Source organism: Rhipicephalus microplus, chromosome 4 (assembly GCF_043290135.1).
Source record: "Rhipicephalus microplus isolate Deutch F79 chromosome 4, USDA_Rmic, whole genome shotgun sequence".
Taxonomy (NCBI): Eukaryota; Metazoa; Arthropoda; class Arachnida; order Ixodida; family Ixodidae; genus Rhipicephalus; species Rhipicephalus microplus.
In genome coordinates this window covers 187,354,233-187,376,452 of record NC_134703.1, presented here as the reverse complement: position 1 = coordinate 187,376,452, position 22,220 = coordinate 187,354,233, and the positions used below count along the sequence as shown (strand labels likewise).

Genomic DNA, 22,220 nt, shown 5'->3' with positions numbered 1-22,220 from the left:
AGCATGTCTTATTTTCTGATTGGCACTCAGCAGTACTATGACCAGCCCCGTATATGGCCTCGCTTATGCGAGGCCATATTAACCTTTAGTACTGTGTCCAAAGCGCCAGCATTCAGCACATTGCAACGGACGGGGAGCTAAAGCTTCGACCTTATAGATACGCGGCCATGCCTTGATCTCCGAAGGGCGATTCGTTCTAGCGAATGTGGCAATTACAGTTTCAGGGGGAACTTTGTCTGTTTTCCTGTTTGGTGCAGCGGTAAACAGAAATAACACCCGCTGGGGAAAAGATGTCCAAGACTGGGCTTAGACTTGTGTCTACCCCTCAAACCAATTCCTTTGCCGCAAGCTAGATGAGGTGGGATAAAAGAGCTCACCGGATGTGATGCAAAAGTAGTGCACTTCAGAAGGCCTTGGATACAATCCTTGTCTGGTATTCCCCCCGCGTCCAAACTGACCAACCTATGTTATCAGTAGAGAGTGGGGAGTGATCGCACGAAGTTCCGTTTGGATTGTCTTGGGATTTTTCATGCGGATGAACCCACCGGTGGTCGGCACCAGTGCGACAGGAACGCTACGGGTTCCATTGCGGACAAACAACTCCAGGGGCAGATCTTGAGAGGGAACAGAGGCTGACCAGAGGGTAGGCCTCTGGCCCGGAGAAGAAACAGACACGAAATAAGATGAAGTTACACTTATCAATGCACTCAAACAATAGCGGAACAAGAGGTAGATCTAATAAAATAAAAGTAACCGCCGGCTACTTGACCGCAACCCTGAAGATGGAACAAGGAACATTGGGACCTGTGAAGCTGTAGCCAGGAATGAACGCTCCAGCCGAGCCTTGTGCTGGTGATCTACGCAGACACTGCTTGGATGGATGGATGAATGGATATGGCTGTACCCTTTCACCCGATCTAAAGGGTGGTGGCTCTAGCCACCACCCTTTAGTGAGGTTGAGGATTCGTACTTTGCAGCGAAGGGTTCAATTTTCACTCGTTTTTTTACTTTACCCACCAATCAGATAACCCACTTCTAGTTAATTCTACCCACTTAAAGTCTATTTTTCCCTCACTGTTCCTAAACCCCAGTGCTTTGAAAAACTCTGCGCTATCAACCTGAACTACAGGGTGAAGCCCTTTACCGAACATTATCAAGTGTTTGGCAGTTTCGTCTTCCTCTCCACACGCAGTGCATACCGCATCTACCCTTTCGTCTTCGGCCCGATATGTCTTTGTTCGCAATACTCCCGTCCTGGCCTCAAACAGTAGAGAACTACCCCGAGTATTATCATAGATCCTTTCCTTGGCTATTTCCTGCTTAAAAGTTCAATAGATCTCTATTGCGGACTTCTTAATCATGCCAATTCTCCACATATCGGTTTCAGCTTCTTTCACCTTCTTCTTAACCGATAATTCTTTTTGGTTTGGCCCCCTGCTGTTTTTCCAAGTATTTACCAGTCAATTTTCTGGTTCGCTTCCGCCATTTTGCATCGACATTCTTGATGTACAAGTAGCTGAATACCTTCCTAGCCCAACGCTCCTCCCCCATTTCTCTCCATTGGTTCTCAAGTTTTATCTGAAATACCTGTAAAATATGCAATGGTCCCTAGCTTTATTGTACACATGCTATTCGCAAAGAACGCAAGTGATAGCACTTGCGCTCTTCTGCCTCCTTCGCTTTTACAATGTGACTCTTGATTTATGGTCACATTTTCTTCCAATATACTCGTGTATGTGGACTAAGGTGTTTGCCATTAAAGAACCTTTATGGTGAAGGTTTATCGACAAATCAAAACCTTGACGTCTTTTTCGCGTACTGAACTGTTTTTAAATGCATGTCAACACTGCGCAGTTTGGTTGTTTGATTAATATTGCGCCAGTAGTAAAAAAGGGAACAAAATACCCGGAGAAAGTAACAACGGAAGAAGAAAGGAAATTCTTAAGGCGTTAGCTGCACTGTCAGGCACAGCCAAATGAATTCAAGCAATATATAGGCTTAGTAATCCGACTTTCCGTCTACCGGCCACCTCCCCAAGTTTCAACTAACAAACAGTTAGATCTTGGACATACTGGCTGCTGTTTTCGTTAACATCACGACCCACATGACTATGTCAAACCTACTTTTTAATTTCGCGCATGTTCTTACCGCATTCAGTTGAGTTCCAAATTACTTTGTTGAGATGTTCCTTGCAGTCACGCAAACCGACGTATTGCATGCGTACTGACCGCAGAAAAGTGCTCCGTAAGAAGTTGTCGAAGCTTACCTTCTTGAAGGACGACATCACTCAAGCCTCGACTTCTTACTCTGCTCGTGTGCCGGGCGGGTGAGTTGCCACCAATGAGGAATGCTCCGTCCTGTGGAAATAATAACAAAAAGAGGCCGCCATATATGTTATTATTGATATCGCCAGCTCCGTTTCGCGGACAACGATGAAATAGCTATGCTGGTGGCGTTCTCTTCGTCAGGCTAACGTATTTACTCAAGGCATATGAAAATATGTGTCCACTATTATTGCTATAAGTACAGGAAGAAGGTATCTGCGTAGTACTTGCGGCAATCCCTTTAGAGTGGCAGAAGTCATCTTCTGTTGAGTGCAAACACTATTTACTACAATAATTATAGAAATCAACGCAATTGACTTTTGAACCAGTGGAAAGATGCAGTTAAGTCAAATGGTGGAATTGAACTCATTCCTTCAAATAGAACATAGGCGCTTTTAAACTTCTGAAAGGTGGTCACTGGTAATCCCCATGGAGCGAAGAAATATGGCTAATTTAGCAGTCGAAACTGAAACCGACGCCCAAACAGCACATCTATCATTCACTTCGAAAACACTTTCAATAACGACACCGTTTTCCTCGCCGTTATGTACCGGCAAGCTATATATACTCCGTTTCGTGGCCATGTTTTCGTGCTGCAAGTCTGCTCTTCGACATTTGCTAATCCTTCTCCCCTGATGTGAGGAAAACAGTGTCGTTATTGAGGGCGTTTCCGAAGTGAATGGTGGATGTACTGTTTGGTGAGTCGGTATTGGTTTCGACGGCTAAATTAGCCAGATTTCTTCGCCCCACGGTGATTACCGACGAGTGCCTTTCAAAAACTTCCAAGTGGCTATGGACTATTGCAGGAAGAACTTGTATTCACCCATAGACTCGACCGCTTATTATCACTGGTTAAAACGTTAACTGCGTCGATTCCTATAACCACTGTCGTAATTAGTGCTTGCACTCATCTGAAGTTGACTCCTGCCACAGGAAAGGGAACACCACAGGTAGCACACATATGCCTATTTTGCGTAATCTTTTCAATAATAGTGGGCTTCTTTCTTGAAACACCCTGTATACTTAGCCAGAATTTCAGATATGTTGCATCACTGCTTCTTAAAAAACACTCCTAGTCGAGATTTGAGGTAGTAGGAAAGCTAAAACACCGCTTACCCATTTGTTATGGCTACAAGCGTTACCATAAATTCCAGACATAAAAGGCTCGAACAAAAGACGGCTTTGCTGGTGATATATGACGTTCTTGTCCAATTTAGGTGTCTTTGATGACGCTAGATCATAGCGTTTGGTGAATTTTTTGCTGACTTCGTTAGGCGTGACCTTCAAACTTTGGTAGCCAGCTTTCTTAACTTTGGTATATGCACGTAGATAATTATAATGAGCTTATTCACCGTCATCCGCCGCATTTACCCATGGAGCAAGTAAGCGCTTGTTCTTTTCTTTACGAGTCACCAGTCGCTAAATTTTCAACACGCAACGCCGATCAGGCTATTCGCAATGTCCGAGTAAAGAAAACTTTTAATAAGCAGTCCACTTAGAGTGCGTCGTAACACAGGCAGACGGCACTCGCTGTATACATGTGAAGTTCAGTGCGTAGACAGGACATATCCAATCATGTCGGTTGCCGGTACTATAAACATACTTACATAAAGAGCAGACACTCGCGTAGGGTCCTGCGGCTGAGCTACTGTACTACTTACAGCGCCACGAGTGGCTGGTCAAACGCGATAACGTCTTAAGCGTAAATAAATTGAGAAAAACTTTTCTATCAGATGCCTTGATTTCAATCCATACCCTAATGCTCTGAAAGTGAATGTCTTTGCCACAAGGCTACACACCCAAGCTTCCACTAAGGGAATACTTGTACAGTACATCTAAAGCACATGATTGTACAGCCTTTGTGCAAAAGAAATGCAAAAATTTCTAGTCAGACTTTACAGATTTTTGTGGTAAAGCACTAAACGTACTCAGCGGGACACAATGTAGAGCAAATATGAAAAACTGCACAAATCAATAAAATTTCTTGTTTGCAAAAGTTTGATGTCAAACTTGGATTTTTGATGTCTTCCTGAGATGGCTTCACATGCCTTGAAAAACGAGTAGAAGCGAGCGTGTGTACGCCATTTAGCGGTTCATTGGACCCTTCCTTTCTCAGCCGCGAAAGGCTGGAGTGGCCACTCTCTGTACTGTATATTTTTTGTGCCAGTACCATGGAGAATAGAACAATCGTACGTGTAATGAAAAGAGGAAATAAAAAAAAAATAATTCGGCTGAGATGCTGCGACCCGTAGCGACTCGTATTTTCAAAGTCTTGCAATACATTACGCACCCGCCCTGGAGTTCTAAATCTCCAAATAATGCTTAAGAATGCATTCATAGGCTCAATGCGTCAGGAAAAAAATTCAAGACAATTTCAAGGTCCCTTTCAATGAATGAGTGATTTTATTTATATCTGTACTGTATTCATTGAGTCTCCGACAGAATGCGTGGTCAATCTAGTTACCTGAATACTTGATTGCCTAAAGTAATGTTTTGATATTAAGGTATCTGTACCAGCACATTTCTTTGTAACATTGGTTGTGCGCACTTCAATATGCACGCCACCACCTGAATTTCAGACTAAGTGCGTGTAATATACCTTCAGCAGAGTGACTTGTTGGGCGAGTTGGTTCATTTTTAACGTAGCTTATGACACGGAAAAAAACACGAAATAAGAACAAGCGCAAATTATCGATTAAATTTATTCGAAAAAGCGCGCGCCTATATACACAGCTCAACAAAGTCACAAGTCATATTAGCAGAAAAAACATTTAGTGGCAAGCACTGAAGTAACCGATCTCAGTGGCATGTAACGTGACTGAGGGCCTCGCCACGCATGTGTCACCTAATCTATTAATAAGATATACCTCCTCTATTTCTCGTGCAATTTTCCTTTCATTCTTGCGCGCACCCTGGTCTCCGTAGCAAGGGTGCGCAGCCGCACTCCCAGCAGTGTAACGAAGGATTTGAACAAGGTGTCCTCCTCAAAGATGACTTATGGTCTAACAATCTATTGTTTAGTTGATATAGTTCATATAAATTTTGTTGATAGTTTGCGCTTGTCCTTCTCTCATGTTTTTTGCGCCATAAGCTACGTTATTAATGTATCGTGCTAACTCAAATTGGATGCATATTGCTCGGTGGGTAAATAGCTGCAATATATTTAGTAAGGGTGCTTACCGGTAGTTATAGGCAATTTTGAATTGAAATTTGTTTGTTGACGCAACGTCTGCTGCGTGTAGTAAGCGAGCTCAAGAACAATATTTGTTGAGACAGGCAAACTTTCCAATTTAGTGTTGTCTAAATTGTGACAAAAACAGCACTATTTGTAGCATGGGTCTGAAGCTCACCCAGACTAGCGGTGCGCAGTCACGAAACTTAATCCCCCAACGGGCTGAAATTGGGAAGTAAGTTGGAGCAAGGAAGGGGCAAAAGAGATTTAGCAAAACCATAGCCAACATCACCCTTTGAAACGTGGCCTTCTCCATATTTCATACATGAATTATTTATGCAACAGATTTGACGTCAAATTTCGAGAAGAATGTTGATACTGACCTTCAGAACAACTGATATCAGGACGCCCATTCTTAAGTGCGGACTTTTTGTTAACACATGAATGACTGCGGTCAATCACGTCTGTATAGCACAACAACATAATTCTCATTATATATATATATATATATATATATATATATATATATATATATATACAGAGAGAGACAGAGAGAGCGAGGACAGTCATCTGCGGGCAGGGGGCAGGGTCTTTAGCGAAATTTGTGAGGCCCATCAACTACCTCTTTCAGACCTTAGCTCTAGATCTTTCGTTTTAAACATTTTTCCCAGAGTTGCAGGTTCACCGTAGCGGAACTTGAGTAAAAGAGAGTGCATCTTTATGGGACGTTCAAACGGCCGTGTACCGTAGAGTGGGCCTCCTCGGCGATGGTCCTCTCCCTCGACCGCCGCCTGAAGTTCTGGTTGGGTGACGGATTGCCGACTCCCTTGCCCCACGGACTGTAGCGCTGCGAATCAAGGAACTGCTATGAATCTTTGGTGTGGTGAAGCAGCTGCTCAAGGACCAGAACACCCTGTCTCGTGGCGTTCAGTGAGGTGTGCAAATGAGCGAGTTGGAGACCAATCATCGTGTAGCGTGTGCTTGAAGCAGCTTATGGAATAGGAGGCTATGTGTTCGCAACTACTTTAATTTCAGGAAATAGAAATTTATATGCATATACTTCCACAGCTTCAAGCAACAAAAAAATAATATATAGATTCGGCGATTTGTGTTGCATGTCGTCATATTTTCAGATGTTCTACCAAAATGGGACGTCATTGTCGCTTAGTAAAAACAATGGTTGACTGTTGCAGCCATTTTTTATAAGGAATGCTTCTGTTTCCTAATCTGTTGATTAGTATGGTGAGATATAACTGCGTTGTTACTAGGCAGTCGCAAGCACCCTCCTTCCAAACAGACAAAATGCCGGCTGTCCCAACCATCAAGCAAGATTTTAACACCATCGCTCACGATTACGAGTGATGTCACCATGAGATTTCGCACAAAATGACCGATAACGACTGTACTCGTCCCCGACAAAACTTTGTATTACATAAAACCAATGGCGGCTATACTCGTCATAGTTCTGTTTCTAGACCCTAGATGGCCACACTAATCCAGATGTGCCATTGAAGGTTTATAGAACACGTTCAAGTTTGAAAACTCGGTGGTGTTTTACAGCGCCGCCGCAAGCGGTGGCTGGAAGTGGCGCTGTTGTTGCAACAGGCTTCAGCCAGTCCAGCAACGTGCGTCGGATAGAGTGTATGGCCGCAGTTGTGCTGTGTCCGTGTGTTAGAGTACGCAGACTGAGGAGATTTTTCGTGCTGTTGCGTCCTATGTTGCGCGTATGTTTCTTTGTTCTCAATATCGACTTGTGTGCTTGTATGCGCAAGCAGGCATAGCACTAACAAGTTCCCGATACACTTCTGGGCTCCACGTGATGTGGCTTTCCGTGCTGCGTGGGATGGCGCTCTTTCCCGTCTTTACAACTGGCAGTCAGATAATTCGAGAGATTGCGCTGTGCATTTCCATGGCGAGGACACCTTGAAAACCTAGAGCCACGTTGTCCATACATGAATGCAAAAACTTCATTTGCTGTCCCGAGGAACGCCCCTAGCGCGCAGTTTGCTTCTCCCGCGTTGGGATGGGCAGGCTAAACCTTACCGCCGCATCGTGGGCTCTCTAGACGGTCCAAAGCTGATCCCCCTAGTTGGGGCTGATGATGGCAGAGCGCCGCTTGGCCTTGTTGGCTTGATCACAGCCCAGAAACGAGGAGCGACGCCAGAGTATATGATCTAAGTTAGCTATTTCGCCACAACGTAGCCACGAGCTAGTAGTGTGTGTATCGAAATAAAGCTTATGGAAGAAGGGCAGATTTGGGTATACATGCCTTTGTAAGAGTCTCAGAATTGTTGCCTGGGCTCTGTATAGTTTTCTGTGAAGAGGGGGGGGGGGGTATCCTCTACTGCTTAGGTAGAAGCTCTGCGTTAGTCCATTGTTTTCTGTGGGTTAATGTTGTCTTAATCATGTTAGCAATTACCTTCGTAAACAGCTTGTACACGACGGAGAGCAAGCTGACCAGCCTGTAATTCTTCAACTCCTTGTAATCTCTTTTCTTAAGCAATAATGTGATGTTATCATTCTTCCGAGATTCTGGTACCCTCCGTGTCATGAGACACTTTGTAAACAGGGTCGCTAGTATTTCCAACACAATCTGTTTTCCATCTTTCCGCAGATCTGATGTTACCCGATCCTCACCGGCAGCTTTGTCTATTTGCATTCCCTCCAAGGCTTTTCTGACTTATTCAAACTTTACTGGCGGGGTGTCCTCTGGGTTACTGTGAGTTTTTAAATTATGTTCGTGTTGCCCACCAATGTAGAGATCTCCGTAAAACTCCTCTGCTTTTAACTATTTTATCCAACATTACTATTCAATCAACCAAAAGAACAAGCAGGATTTTGAAATGGCTACTCAACAATCAACCACATTCATACTGTCTATCGGGTTACAGAAAAATGCACAGAATACAGCCAACCACTATACATAGCCTTCATAGATTACGAGAAGGCAGTTCGTTCAGTAGAAATATCAGCAGTCATCCAGACACTGCGGAATCAGGACATCGACAAAGCATATATAAGCATCCTGGAGGAAATCTACAGATGATCAAATGCCACTATAGTTCTCCATGGAGAAAGCGACAGAATACCAATCAAGAAGGGTGTAAGACAAGGGTATAGAATCTCCCCATTGCTGTATACCGCGTGCTTACAGGTGGCTTTCAAAAGCCCAGCATGGGAAGAGTAAGGGATAAGAGTTAATAGAGAGTACAATAGTAACCTGTGTTTCGTCGATGACATTGCATTGCTAAATACCTCAAGAACGAATTGCAACTCATGATTACTGAATTGGACGAGGAGAGCAGAAAGGTAGGTCTTAAAATTAACCTGCAGGAAACGAAAGTAATGTACAACAACCTCAGAAGAGAACAGAGCTTCGAGACAGGCAATAGTGCACTTGAAGTTATAAAAGACTACATCTACTTAAGAAAGGTAATAACCATGGAGCCGAACCACGAGATTGAAGTAACTTGAATAAGAAGGAGGTGGAGCATGTGTGGCAAGCACTCTCAAATCATGAGGGGTAGATTACAACTATCCCTCGATAGGGAGGTATATAACAGCTGAATCTTGCCGGTACTTACCTACGGAACAGAAACTTGGATGCTTACAAAGAGAGTTCAGCTCAAACTGAGGATGACGCAATGAACGATGGAAAAGAAAAAGATAGGTGCAAGCTTAAGAGACAAGAAGAGAGCATGGTAGACCAGGAAACAAACCGAAGTTGAGGATATCATAGTTGAAATCAATAAGGGGAAATGGACATGAGCCGGACATGTAGCGCGTTGGCAGGATAACCGCTGGTCATTAAAGATAACTGACTGGATTGCCAGAGAAGGCAAGCGGGTTAGGGAGGGACAGAAAGTTAAGCGGGCAAATGAGATAAGCAAGTTTGCGATTATAAATTGGCAGCCGCAAGCACAGAACCGAGTTGACTGGCGGAACATGGGAGAGGTCTCTGTCCTGCAGTGGACGTAGTCAGGATTATTGTTATTACTACTACTATACTACTACTACTACTAATAATAATAATAAATTATTATTATATTATTATTATTATTATTATTATTATTATTATTATTATTATTATTATTATTATTATTATTATTATTATTATTATTATTATTATTTCGTGGGCTGATGTCTGTTGTCCAACGTCGTGGACAGAAGAGAACCACCGTGGGCACGAAACGTCATACCTCGCGCCTTTGTGCGGACCAGGTCATTGATGGTGGTGGTGCCTCCTCCAAAATGGCCCATGTGAGCAGGGAACCACATTATATGTGTTGAAAATGCCTTTTTAGGGGTGCTTGATTGATTTATGGGGTTTAACGTCCCAAAACCACTATATGATTATGAGAGACGCCGTAGTGGAGGGCTCCGGAAATTTCGACCACCTGGGGTTCTTTAACGTGTCTTTTTAGGGGTGGCAAAAAGGTTTAAAATACTCGTGGTAATGAAGTGCACTTTTATGTATGAAAGGATGCCTAAATTTTTCTAACCTCCTGTGATATCTTCGAAGCCGCAAAAAAAAAAATTCCACATCAGGAAGGACGGTCAATTCAAAATGTTTGAAGTGTGTTAATTTAGCACACGAACCTGAAAACTGTGTGGCTATATGGCAAGCGGTGCACTCACTTTGAATTATACAAAGTGTTAATTTGCCATCTGCAAGTTGCCGCAGAATCGGCAGCTCTGATAAAGACGGTTGCTTTTTGTTTTTCTTTTTTTTTGGGGGGGGGGGGCTTTTTTTGCAATAAAGGTTGAAGAGCGCGCACTTGTCTATGAAAAATGTGCCATCGTCGCTGAAGATATTTTGGTGAGTGTCACTGCGCATGGCCGCCCCACCACGGCGATCTAGTGGCTAAGGTACTCGGCTGCTGACCCGCACGTCACGGGTTCGAATCCCGGCTGCGGCGGCTGCATTTCCGATGGAGGCGGAAATGTTGTAGGCCCGTGTGCTCAGATTTGGGTGCATGTTAAAGAACCCCAGGTGGTCCAAATTTCCGGAGCCCTCCACTACGGCGTCTCTCATAATCATATGGTGGTTTTGGGACGTTAAACTCCACAAATCAATCAATTACTGCGCATGGCCTTGTTGCAAAAACTTTTAAATCTGACACTATCCCCATGCTTTCACAGCTGACAGAATTGCGCGCGCGTGTTGACGCACTGAATGTGTGCCCAGGCTGCGAAAGAGAATGCACAGAGGCGATACTGTATGAAGGAGAAAGCAGCTGCTGTGCAGCATTAGCCCACAGTTTATAAGGTTACTAAATTAGTTTAAATGTGAACACTCCAACCTCAATGAGTTCCTTTCCCCCACTTGCACAGGTTAGCCAGCGAAAACATCCGATCCCGGCTTCGCTTGATCGCGGTCGAATTGTGTCGCGACCCATGCACACCTTCGTGCGCTTGTGAGGATTGATTTCTGGGAATGTGTTCTGCAGCATAGTCGGTCTGCCTGACAATGTTGAGCAATGTTTCTAAGTCGTGTCTTCAGCACTTAACAGAAACTATGAAGGGTATAACGCGATGAATGTGGGCAGATTCAACTGCACGACTCGCGCGGCTTCAACAAAATTCTGCCGTGACGAATTTCAGCAGTACCTACCAGAACCTTGGGAGTCTCCTCCGTTAGCTGAAAAAAAATGCCTTTACAGCCAGTCACTTAGAAAATGAACAACACTAGTGCCTGTCGCACTGAACTTGATAAGAGGCGCCGAATTAGTCGATCACAGGGTGCGTGCTAAATAGTTCACGCAGCATACAACACCACATAACGCGCTTTCAGACATTCCTGCTAATGTATTATACCTTCACGATCATCTATAAAAAAACTGGTCGTTCTCGTCGTTACGTTTTTCCGACAGTTCAGTATTTGAGCGGACAGCAGGCGTTCAATCACGCCTAGTCGTCTACTACGAGAAGCCTGTCGCTTCAGTAGTGCCACTTGGACAACAAGTAAGCTATGCGCCACGCTCAGTGTATGGTGGAGGCGAAGAGTTGGCAACTGAATAGGTTCTATAAACGTTGGTGCCATTTGTGTCTCGTCTGTAGTTTTATTATGATTTTTCATTTTATTGCCATTCGATGAAGCCACCCTTGAGTAATCATTATTGCTAATTTCATAAAAACCATTAAATTGAAAAGATAGTATCATTGTATTGGGAACGAGAAGTTCCACAAATTTAGCGAAATTTTTGCTGAAATTTGGGACAGTTTTCTTTGTTACACGTCCACGAAAGGGTTAAAGAGCATTACAGGTGTCAGACTAATCAAATCCAGTGTATTGTTTGCACAGTACACTGGTGTAATAGTCATCCTTTTATTAATATTGAGACTTAGTTATTGATTGCGATATCTTCACCAACTCTTAAGTACGTACCTATTTAAAAAACTGTCGATGAAGAATTTCTGAGCATGGAACATGCGACTGCGAAATTTTCAGAAACACCCGGATTGTGCGTTAGTTTTCGTTGTTGGTTGTATAAGCACGGGCTAAATATGAAAATACTGTGTGATCAACGTACATCAAGAAGCGGCGGCCTGAAAGAGACTCACAGTAAAGTATCCACGATTGAGAAAATAATGCAAGAAAAAAAGGAGGGAGGGGGTTCATTATACGCTTGCATTCCTCGCCTGCAGAGCTGAGAGGTCTTGGTCAAAATCCAGTTCCAGTAGTTATAAAGAAATACCATTAATGAGTCACCCGATGGTGATCTAGTAGTCGTGTTGTTTGACTTTTCATCCGAAAATCAAGGGATCGAATCCCGACCTCAGAAGAGACACTTCGATGGTGCAAGTTGAGGCGCATTTTGATGCAAGGGGACGCATTGCGATTTTGCAAGTCGCACTTAAGTGCAAGATAAGGAACCCGGTTGCCAAATTTCCGGAGCCTTCTAATACGACGTTCCGTGCAATGGCGTCCTGGTTTCAGGAGGAAAAATCCCAACAATTATTATTACGTCATCAACGCGTGAACTAGAGCTTCACCGTATAGATGATCATAATAGTGCGCTACCGTACAGCCCCAGACAAAGCAACGTGTAGATTTGGGCTTGACGTGAAACGTCCTCTGACCACTGGTGTTGCAGTGTTGATAAGGTCCAATTTCGCCGTGCTAACGGCGAAATTGGACAACAACAGCCTTCCAAATGCATCATCAGTGAGATCAAACAACCATGCGATGTCGATAATAATGAGAGTGACGTAATAAGGAGTTGGAGAAAAATGGTGACACTTCATGTTCGCGCTTTTCTCACACCTATGCCAGGATACAACGCTCTACGTGGTGGCGGATAACAAGCAAAATGATTCGCTTGCAGAAAGAAAGAAACGAGAAAAATTTTACGATTTTCTTGTTCCTAAACGAAATAACGATGAGAAATAACAGATAATAATGGCAAGCAAAGTACTGGGCATGTTATTTGTGACAGTTATGATATACATTTGGACAAAGTGAAGTGACGAAAATATAAATTTTCACCTTCAGAGAACGAACCTGGAACCTTTGAATTACGCGTCTAATGCTCACCCAATCTAGCAGCGGCACTGGTCATTCACCTGTACACTTTATTGAGCATATGTGTGATGCTCGATAAACCACGGACACCACGGACATGCTATCAGCTTGCTCGCCAAGCTTCCAATGCTCGGGGCATGTCTATTAGTGTGTACTCCCACCTTTCGACACTAACGGGAGCAGAGCTCACAGCTCTTAGTGCCGCATTGCAATGCATCAACGGCCAACAGTCAGAAAAATGGACAATTTTCAGTGACTCAAAGGCGGCACTGCAATCCCTTCTATCACCTTTACGCCACGGCCCGTACGAACAGCTGGTATTTAAGATTGCAGAAAAGACTCACCAACTCATTGAGGAAGGACATGAAATAGCCTTTCAATGGCTCCCAAGTCATTGTGGAATAATTGGCAATGAACGGGCCAATCGAGCTGCCCGTTCTGCCCATACTGAAAGCGATGAAATATCAATTCCGCTTTCCAGAACTGATGCTGCACGGAATCTCCGCATGCTTGCTCGCAAGCGCACCTCGTCACAATGGAACGAGTCACATTTCATCCATGCACGGTTAGGTACTTTGGACCGAACTCTTAGTCTTCGAATTCCTCCGGAATTACGCCGACGAGACGCTACTGTGCTGTGCAGATTATGGTTGGGCGTCGCATTTACCAATGCGTACGCGTTCCGCATAGGAATGGCTGACACTGCTGCATGCGACCATTGTGGCAGTGATGAAACAACTTGGTACATTCTGTGTGAATGCCCACAATACCCCTCGCAGAGACAGTCACTCTGCAGTGCACTAGACGAACTGTACAACCAGCCTCTTTCGGAAGAAAGAATCCTGCGCTGCCGACAGGACTTTATGTCGCAGAAGAAGGCTGTGAAGGTGCTCCTGCGCTTCTTGCGTTCAACCGGCCTGTCCAAACGACTCTGATCGGAACTCCCCGATTGTGTGCGCATGTGGTTTTTTTTCTAATTTATTTTTTATCTCTCTATTTCTATCCTCTTTCCGACCCTTTTCCCCACCCCCGTACAGAGTAGCAAACCAGTTCGTCTAGGTTAACCTCCCTGTCTCATCCTTTTATTTATTTCTCTCTCTTTCTCTCTCTTGGTGGGCGCTTTTGGTGAGCTCGCTTACTCATTGCTGGGAGCCCAATTATTGCACGTCTACACGCAACTACTCATCATGAACACCATGGAATAGAAGGCAGTGGCGTGGAGACCTCGCAAAGCTGCGATGCGGGCCCACCGCTAGCCGCCAGGACCTCGTGATGAGAGCTCGCGGGCCGGAAGAAAGACGCCAGCGTCGGCAGCAATCACAAGCCAGCACCAAAGTTGATGTGGAGGTGGCGGAAGCGGCGAGGCCTCGTGCGTCCGAATCAAAGCGGGCTTGTCGACAAGCGGATCCCCAAGTGAGAGTTTGCGAAGCGTAGGTTGCCCGCAAGTGGCTGCAAGAGAACTTCAAATTGGAGTGGGTGCGGGAAGGAGCGGCTAAACGCCGAAAGCGGTCGTCCCTGAGGTTGGTGGCACCGATGCGCGCTTAAAGCGCAACTTCCTCGACCTCAGCTGTAAGGTATGCGACCACTTGTGGTTTGACAACCCCACCACCATCGCTTCCATTCGCAGTGACCAGTGCTGCGTCATCACGTACCATCGCCATGCTCCAATGAGAGTTTTCTCTGTGCAGTGCGTGCAGCGGAACGCGCCCGACGACGCCGCCTTCAACGTACACCTCAAGCACCGGATCGTTAACAAGACACTCTGCTGTAGAAGGGCCGTGTCAAGAGCATTCTAGGCCTGTCCCGGACAGTTATGAGTAAGCTCCTCTGTTGTCATTCACTTTGGGATATGCCTGTTTTTTTTTAAAGACGATAGACTTTCTTGGGGACCTTCGACGGAAAAATTTTGGTCTACATGTCTGTCTGTCTGTCTGTCTGTCTGTCTGTACATTTGTTTGTTTGTCCGCCCTAATGATACCTCAAACAGCACCGAATGGCCAACCCCATCTGCAGCGCCCAACTATATTGCTCAAGGTTTAGCGTTCATAGTTTAGCGATTGTCAATTAAAAAAGCAAATATTGCGCATATCTGAGGCGACATAACAACATGTCTATGTTTTGTATGTCTGCCTTTATACTAGAAGAGGACACACCAAAACACTCTAAGGACTGTAGCCTTTAAGGTGCTGCGCTGACAGTGCAACGCGATTTTCAAGAAGGTGTTTCCAACGCTTCGCTACGACGGTACGGTGGTGGCACCTGCCCGTCACTTTCCATTCTACACCTTATCACCTCTGTGACTGGCACGCATCTTTCTCCGCGGTCGCGCATGCCTTCGTTTTCGAAGATAACTGCCAGATGGCACTCGTGTTTAACGTGCCTAGATGCGCTTGTTCGCCTCCGTTACACGCTCGAAGCACTCTAACGTAGCGCCTTCAGAATATCATTCACCGATTTTCTTGCGCAGAATATCAAATAAACGGTTTGTTCACTCTCTTCAGACGCAATACTATCCTCTTTTGACGATATTTACAGTGTAACATGTAGATTCGGGTTAAATACTTTCTCCTTACTTCCTGTTTATGTATATATTTATGTAATAATTAATCCAAATAACATTGGTTGACAATTTTGTTAGTTCTCAATATTATTGCTTGCAGTACTAGTTTTTTTGAAGATGCTGGCTGCGCGTTGAAGAGCAGTCCCGTAGTATTTTTTCCTTATTCATAGCTTTTCTTTATCAGCCAGAAAATCAGCACGCTTTTTGTACAGTCCTGACAGTACCATAGTTCGGTGTCACTTTGACATATTTACATATGCTTAATTTGTCAATTTTATAATTAGCCGCGCACTTCTACACTGGACAAACTTTGTAATAAATCTTATTATTGAAACTTTACTGATGGCTACTTCAGTATACTAGGAACGATATCTTCTTCGTTTTTATTCTTCTTCGTTTTTATTCCTGTTCAAGTATATTGATGTTTGATGCTTACGACATCTGCTATGCTTCCGACCAGTGAACCTGTCTTCTGTCCATGATTGACAAGACAGCAGGCGCCCTGTTTACGCGCATTTTTTGTCTGCTTTGTCGATACGTGCGCTGCTCTTTATACGCCATGAGCCCAAGAATGCACCGTCTGTTCCTCTCTTTCGCACACATGAAATAGCTGTGCCAAAAAAAATGAACCCCAAAGAAAATTTGGAAGGGGCGTCAGCTTCACTTCTAAAAGTAGAATGCAATAGCTTAACGAGGAGCTGTTGGCACCACCTTTTTCTTCAATTCCCAGTCTTTGCTTCTCGGTGGATATCTCCATAGGGGTGCGCACGAGGGGACCAGGGAAGCTTAGTCACGTAGGAGGAAAGCGTAAAGTCGGCCCGTAAGTTCACTCAGGTGCGGTCACGCAGGCTTCTTACGATAACGGCGGCCAGAATCCCCTGTTGTTTCTCGCATTCCCGGACCTAATACACCAGAAGAACGAGGGACCACGGAGCAGTACATCGCGAGAAGTGTGTCATTGCTGCACTTTCATTTATTTTTTTTTCACCCATCTCGATAAGTTGTATTCTATCTACGAGAGGTGTGGAAACTGCGATAACACATTGTTGATCTTCTTACTGCCACTGATGATGGCTAACCACACCTCAGCTCTCTGTAATGCATGGGCAGCTTTCAACTACCCACTCGTCATGCCATTCACGTGAGGCGACGCCTGGTGGTATTCTACATTCCTGCCACGCAATATTACACATTGTAACATGACTCAACGAACTACTTGACGTCAGTATAAGTTTTTTTAAGAGCTTTAGCACTAGTGCGGCTCCTAAGTAGAACATGTGCTTGCCATGCCAAAATCATTCGTTCAATAGTGGCTTGGAACTGAAACGTATCAAACCTCGATGTCCTCTATGGACGAAGACGCCGAGGGCCGCCTGCTCCCAGACATCATGGCCATCCTGGACTCTGCGAAGATATTTAGGAGATATTTTTAATGTTCTTTAATCAACGTTTCAGTGACTGCTGCATGTCAAGCAGAAACAGCTTGCAACAAACGAAATGTAATCAAAAAGCACCGAAATTTACGGTCGGTCACGAGCTTGACAGTGCCAAGAGCTGGATAAGTCGACACGCACGCGCAGCTTTGAAAGTTACCAGAAGGGTGCATAAGGATTCTGGAAAATGGAATTCAACATTATAGTTTAGGAATCAAAGGGGCTTTTGCGCCACGCATCATGGTCTGTTTAAGAGAGCTTCCATTACAGTCCGTTGGAGAGAGCATGACACGCCTGCACTTGACATACCTGCTGTAGCAGTTACCATAGCCCTCCTACTGTACTTTCTATAGCAGACGGTACTAGTATCCCGCTACGTAAGATTCGTGCATGTACACCGATATTGTGGCTGAGATACGATGGCTGTGTTCTTTCACTCTGCTGTCGAACGTTGTCTGCGCCGCCTTAACTCTGGGAGTCACATGTAGGGGGTAGGATGCAGATCCCAGTTATTCAATGACAAATAACAGCCAGGCAAAGACACACAGGGCTAGCCATAAAGACGGTTTTGCTCTAATAAGTATAATAATAACAGAAAACTTACAGGGGACAGAGAAGCGGCGCTTCTCTATATTTCACCTTTTTTGCATTTAAATTCTAAGTTCATAGAGAACATTGCGATTGATGTTATGAGGCGACTTCTGCAAATTTTGGCTCTGGAATCGGCTCCTCTCAACTGAAATCGGATTGCAAGCTTTACCTGCTTTTCAAAAGACATCGCTTTTCATCCCTTAAGCATTAAAGTAGAAAATGCACTTTTTATGTTGATGGTGCACAGTGATACCAAAATCTTCTAAGACACTAAGAATAATCTCCAGGCATCAATCAAGCAAGAAGGACAACTTAAGGCAGGCAACAGCTTTGGGAACTATATGCACAATGAATGTAGCTAAGGCGAAGTGACAAGTGAACCAGTGGTCGGGCCAGGTAGCAAGTTAAAGCAGCTAAAGTATAAAAGCACTCGAGTTGTGCGTAACTCTCAGATTTACGTCGCAACACGCACCGCTGCCACACAGATCTTTTACACTTAAAAATGGGGTGCCAGTGAATACAGAGGAACACGTACCTAAGAAGAAAGCGTCACATATAAACAAACGCTGGCGTTCATTCTAGTGTACCACCTTATTATATACGTTTTTTTATTTATTAGTACCCCGTTTTCACGTTCATGATACACCATCTGGCCCAACAGCTAGCACTGGCGCTATTGGGTTGAGAAACCATGTGCAACGTGTGTCCTGAATAACGTATTGGGTTTTTGTGCGTATACTTGGGTGTTTCAAGAAATGTGTCCGAAAATCCCCAGCTACAAGGAAGATGAGATATTTCCACGCTGCCTCCATAATTACATTTGATACTAAAGACTCTCTAAGAAGAGTCTGGGCTTCAATTATGAGAGAAATTAGAAAGATTAGGTTATTGCAATTTTTAATTATAGTAGAGACAGTGGCCAGGTCAAATCAGAAACTTGCAGCCCCTCCTGCGAAGTGCCTGTTGCCGTTTTGAGATTAAGTAAACGCAGCCGCCAGCAGTTTTTAGCGAATGGTGAAATCTGACTAATAGCGTCAGCGAAAGCGAAGCCAAAACTAGGGTTGAGCGTACATTGCGAGGCGTTGGAAATAAGTGGACGTCGTCGCACGAACCATATTATCGACCTCATTTCGTGGCTGTGTGGGTTTTGTTAACGATTAAAGCACGCATGTCGCCGCACCTACGTTAGCAAATGCCGTTCTTCCTAGCTCTACAATTTTTACATTTTAAATTCTTTGCTCTACATTTTTTCCCAGAAGCTGTTTTTTTTCAGAAACCTAGCATAGACAGCTCTTCTCTCATCTGAGCCAAACACCTGCCTCCGCTAACTATAAAGTCATTTAGCATATTCATTTAAATAATGTTGTAATTGCTGTTTAGCCGTCTTAACATGTCTCCCATCACAGAAAATGTATTTATGAAGGGAGCGAGCAAATATTTTATTTCCTTAATTTTTTATGATTTTCGAATGCAACTCTTCAAGCATAATGTTCACTTAATTTTTAATCTCATATGAAAGGATGATCTGGATGCAAAACACACAGCTCACAGCTGAAAAATTGAGGCACGCTGTGAATTACGGTGCACAAATACAACCGCATGGCCTGCTCACCTGGTCTTCTGCCGAATGGATAAAGCGTGTCCTGAAAAAGCAAAGAAAGCAGTCTTCACAAAAGTGGCGTGTTTGCACTAAAACTGAAGTGATTTTTTTTATTTTATTTAAGCGGAAAAAAATTACATTTCGGAAAGAAAGGACTAAAGGAATGCACGCCTGACGAGGTCCTCCCACTTGAAACAACAACAGTTTGCACACAAGCAATGACAACAAAAACGAAGCAAGTGAAGAACTTACATAAACGAAGATGTAGTTCACGTACAACTTCGAATACGCATAGAAGGATAAAATACCATTTTACAGGTATAAGTATGCAATCTAACGTATCATTGTTGACACTAAAACATTGAAAATATATAGCATGCAATATGCCCAGAATGATACTCATTAAAAACCTATGTAAGAAGTAGTTCATTTATTTGACGCTTTATTATTTTTCTTTATTAGTGGTTTCTTATTATTTCTTCTATCCCTTTGTTGTTGCTGAATAGTGTCGTAATCTGTTAGTGCAATGTTTTCAAACCGCTGTTCATCCGTATCCTGTTATTCCTGTAGCTTACATGTCGGAATGTATATGGTGGATGTTTTTTAGGGCCGTGCAGAGTTAGTGAAAAGGTTATGTTGTTCCTTAGTAAGTGATGTGTCTCAAGAGCAAGTAACCTCATACAGATACTTGGTAATTCATAACGCATCGAACCTTTCTTGGGCAACACACAATAACTATGTCATGAACAACACAAACCGCATCCTTGGCTACCTCAGGCAAAAAATTTTGCATACTTGGACTCTTTAAAGCTATTACTCTTTAAAACTTTAATCCATCCGAAATTAGAATATGCTTCAGCTGTTTGAGACCTTCATACCCTAACCTAATTACGAATTAGAACTACTCCCGAATAACGCGGCTCCTTTTATTCTTTTCGATTATAATCGAACTGCCAGCGTAACAGCCATGAAAACTAACCTATCACTTTCATCTCTCGCAGCTCGGCGCGAAAATTCCCGTTTATCGTTGTTTCACAAAATATTTCACCACTTAACATTGTATGACACGCTTTTTCATAATCGGCATTATGTATCGCGTCGTATCGAATATTCTCGTAAGGTTTACGTTCCTTCTAGCAGTACAAACACATCTTGTCAATCTTTCATTCCTTGACCGTCACTATAGTGGAACCACCTTCCACAAGACATTGTATCTATCACCGATAATGTTTTTTTGTATTGCTATAGACAACAGTGCTAACTAGATTGCAATTTATTGACTCGTATATAATGCATGTCTGTTTTTCTTGCGTTGTTCAATTTTTCCTGTTTTTATATTTGTACTCATTGTATAACTTACGTTCACCTAATGCTTTGGAATGATTTTCGTATGTTTTTTTTGTTATTTATACTACATGCCTATTTGTGTTCTACCTATGCGGTACAAACTTCTTATTGTCACCACTCCCTCTTTAAGGCCTTGTTTGGCCCATAGAATACAATTAATGAAATGAATGAATAAAAGAGCCTGTGTCTCAAGAGTGAGCGTGTCTCAAGGTTTTCAAGTCGTGCATGTTTAGTATACCCAGTTTGCTCATCTCGCTAATTCATATTACTCATTTGTTTTGTCTCAATAATTCATATTACTGATGGCACGACTGGCTTTTTGCTTCGTAATACAAATAGTGAATGCAGATTTTATATTGTGTAGTGCTTCCCGAAACCAACAAGCAGTAATGAAGATAACATTGCCAAGGAGCGTAGCATATTTGTTTCTTAAACTACAATGGCAAGAGAATTCTCATTGTGTAGATTATACCAACAAAACTGGAGATATAACACACATAATTAACACGGTCTGTCCAAGTTAGCCTTTCATTAAAAATTGCAGCTAAAATCGTATCGAGTACACGTGCGATAAAGCACTATTGCGAATAGCAATATTGATTTTTTGTTTATAATGCTCTTTTTCGGCCTGACTAATAAAAACTTTGTCTTCTGTATATTGAACTTTATTTCATTTGCTGTTAATAATTTGGACATTCCAGCCAGCCACGTGTATGTGCCACTCGCGACTGAATCTATATCACGGCCAGGAAATAAAACACTTGTGAACCTGTATTCATAACCATTGAAGCAGCGCAAGGAATGTTGACTATAAAAAAGCAGCGACCCCTAAATTAAGCCCTGTGTTACGCCTATGCGAGTGTCTACGTAGCTAAATGAAACACCATTCACACTAGCACTCTTGATGATAGGTAGCTCTTATTCAAATCTAAAGGGGTGCCTCTCATTCCATTTAAGAAAGATAACTTTATGATTAACCGAATCAAATGCCGTTTTTAGGTCCAGGAACAGTCGCACTGTGAAGCGTTTACCTTCTATGTTGTTTATTATTTTATCCTTCACGCGTATTAGGGCTCGTTCTGTTGATTTTTCCTTCTGAAATGAGTACACGCAGTTTGATATTGCATTTATTTTCTCAAATAAACTAACTAGGTACGTGTTAGTGACATTTTAGGCAACATTGCTGAAGACAGATATAACACATATCGGACGATAACTCAAAAATGTGTTTTGATCACTTCCTGCGTGCATAACAGGGACTCGTGCTATTTTCAGCTTATCAGGAAAGATTTCCATGGTTATCAATTGGTTGCAAATATATGAAAGCGCCGGAGCTACAGTATGTGTGATGTATTTGAGGGCCTGAGATTGGATAGCATCAATTCCAGCCGAAGAGTTGTTGCGTAACTCCAATATTAACTGTGCTATTTTGTTAGTTAATGTAGGTGAAAAAAAGATAGTCTTGAATGATTTATCTTTTAAATATAATGACACATAGTTCTCACAAACATTTGTTCTCCCGTCACCAATAGAAAGAAAGTGTTCATTAAATTTATCTATTATACGTTTGATAGGTCTTTGATTAAGACTTATTGGCTATGACTGAAATAGAGTCATTACGCAGATTTACAGTATGACGTGATCAAGCTCAAACTCAAGTGGTCAGTA

The 22,220-nt window shown here is 43.2% G+C and overlaps 1 protein-coding gene across 1 annotated transcript in view; it reads right to left on the bottom strand.

The window, feature by feature from the left end:
* Positions 1-22,220, bottom strand: part of LOC142814081 (uncharacterized) — a 148,028-nt gene that overhangs the window by 41,584 nt on the left and 84,224 nt on the right. The window contains exons 6-8 of the mRNA XM_075892020.1: positions 19,218-19,248; positions 16,918-16,985; positions 2,267-2,357 (exon numbers count right to left, since the gene is read on the bottom strand). Coding sequence (XP_075748135.1) covers positions 2,267-2,357; positions 16,918-16,985; positions 19,218-19,248 — 190 coding nt within the window. The remainder of the gene's footprint in view (positions 1-2,266; positions 2,358-16,917; positions 16,986-19,217; positions 19,249-22,220) is intronic.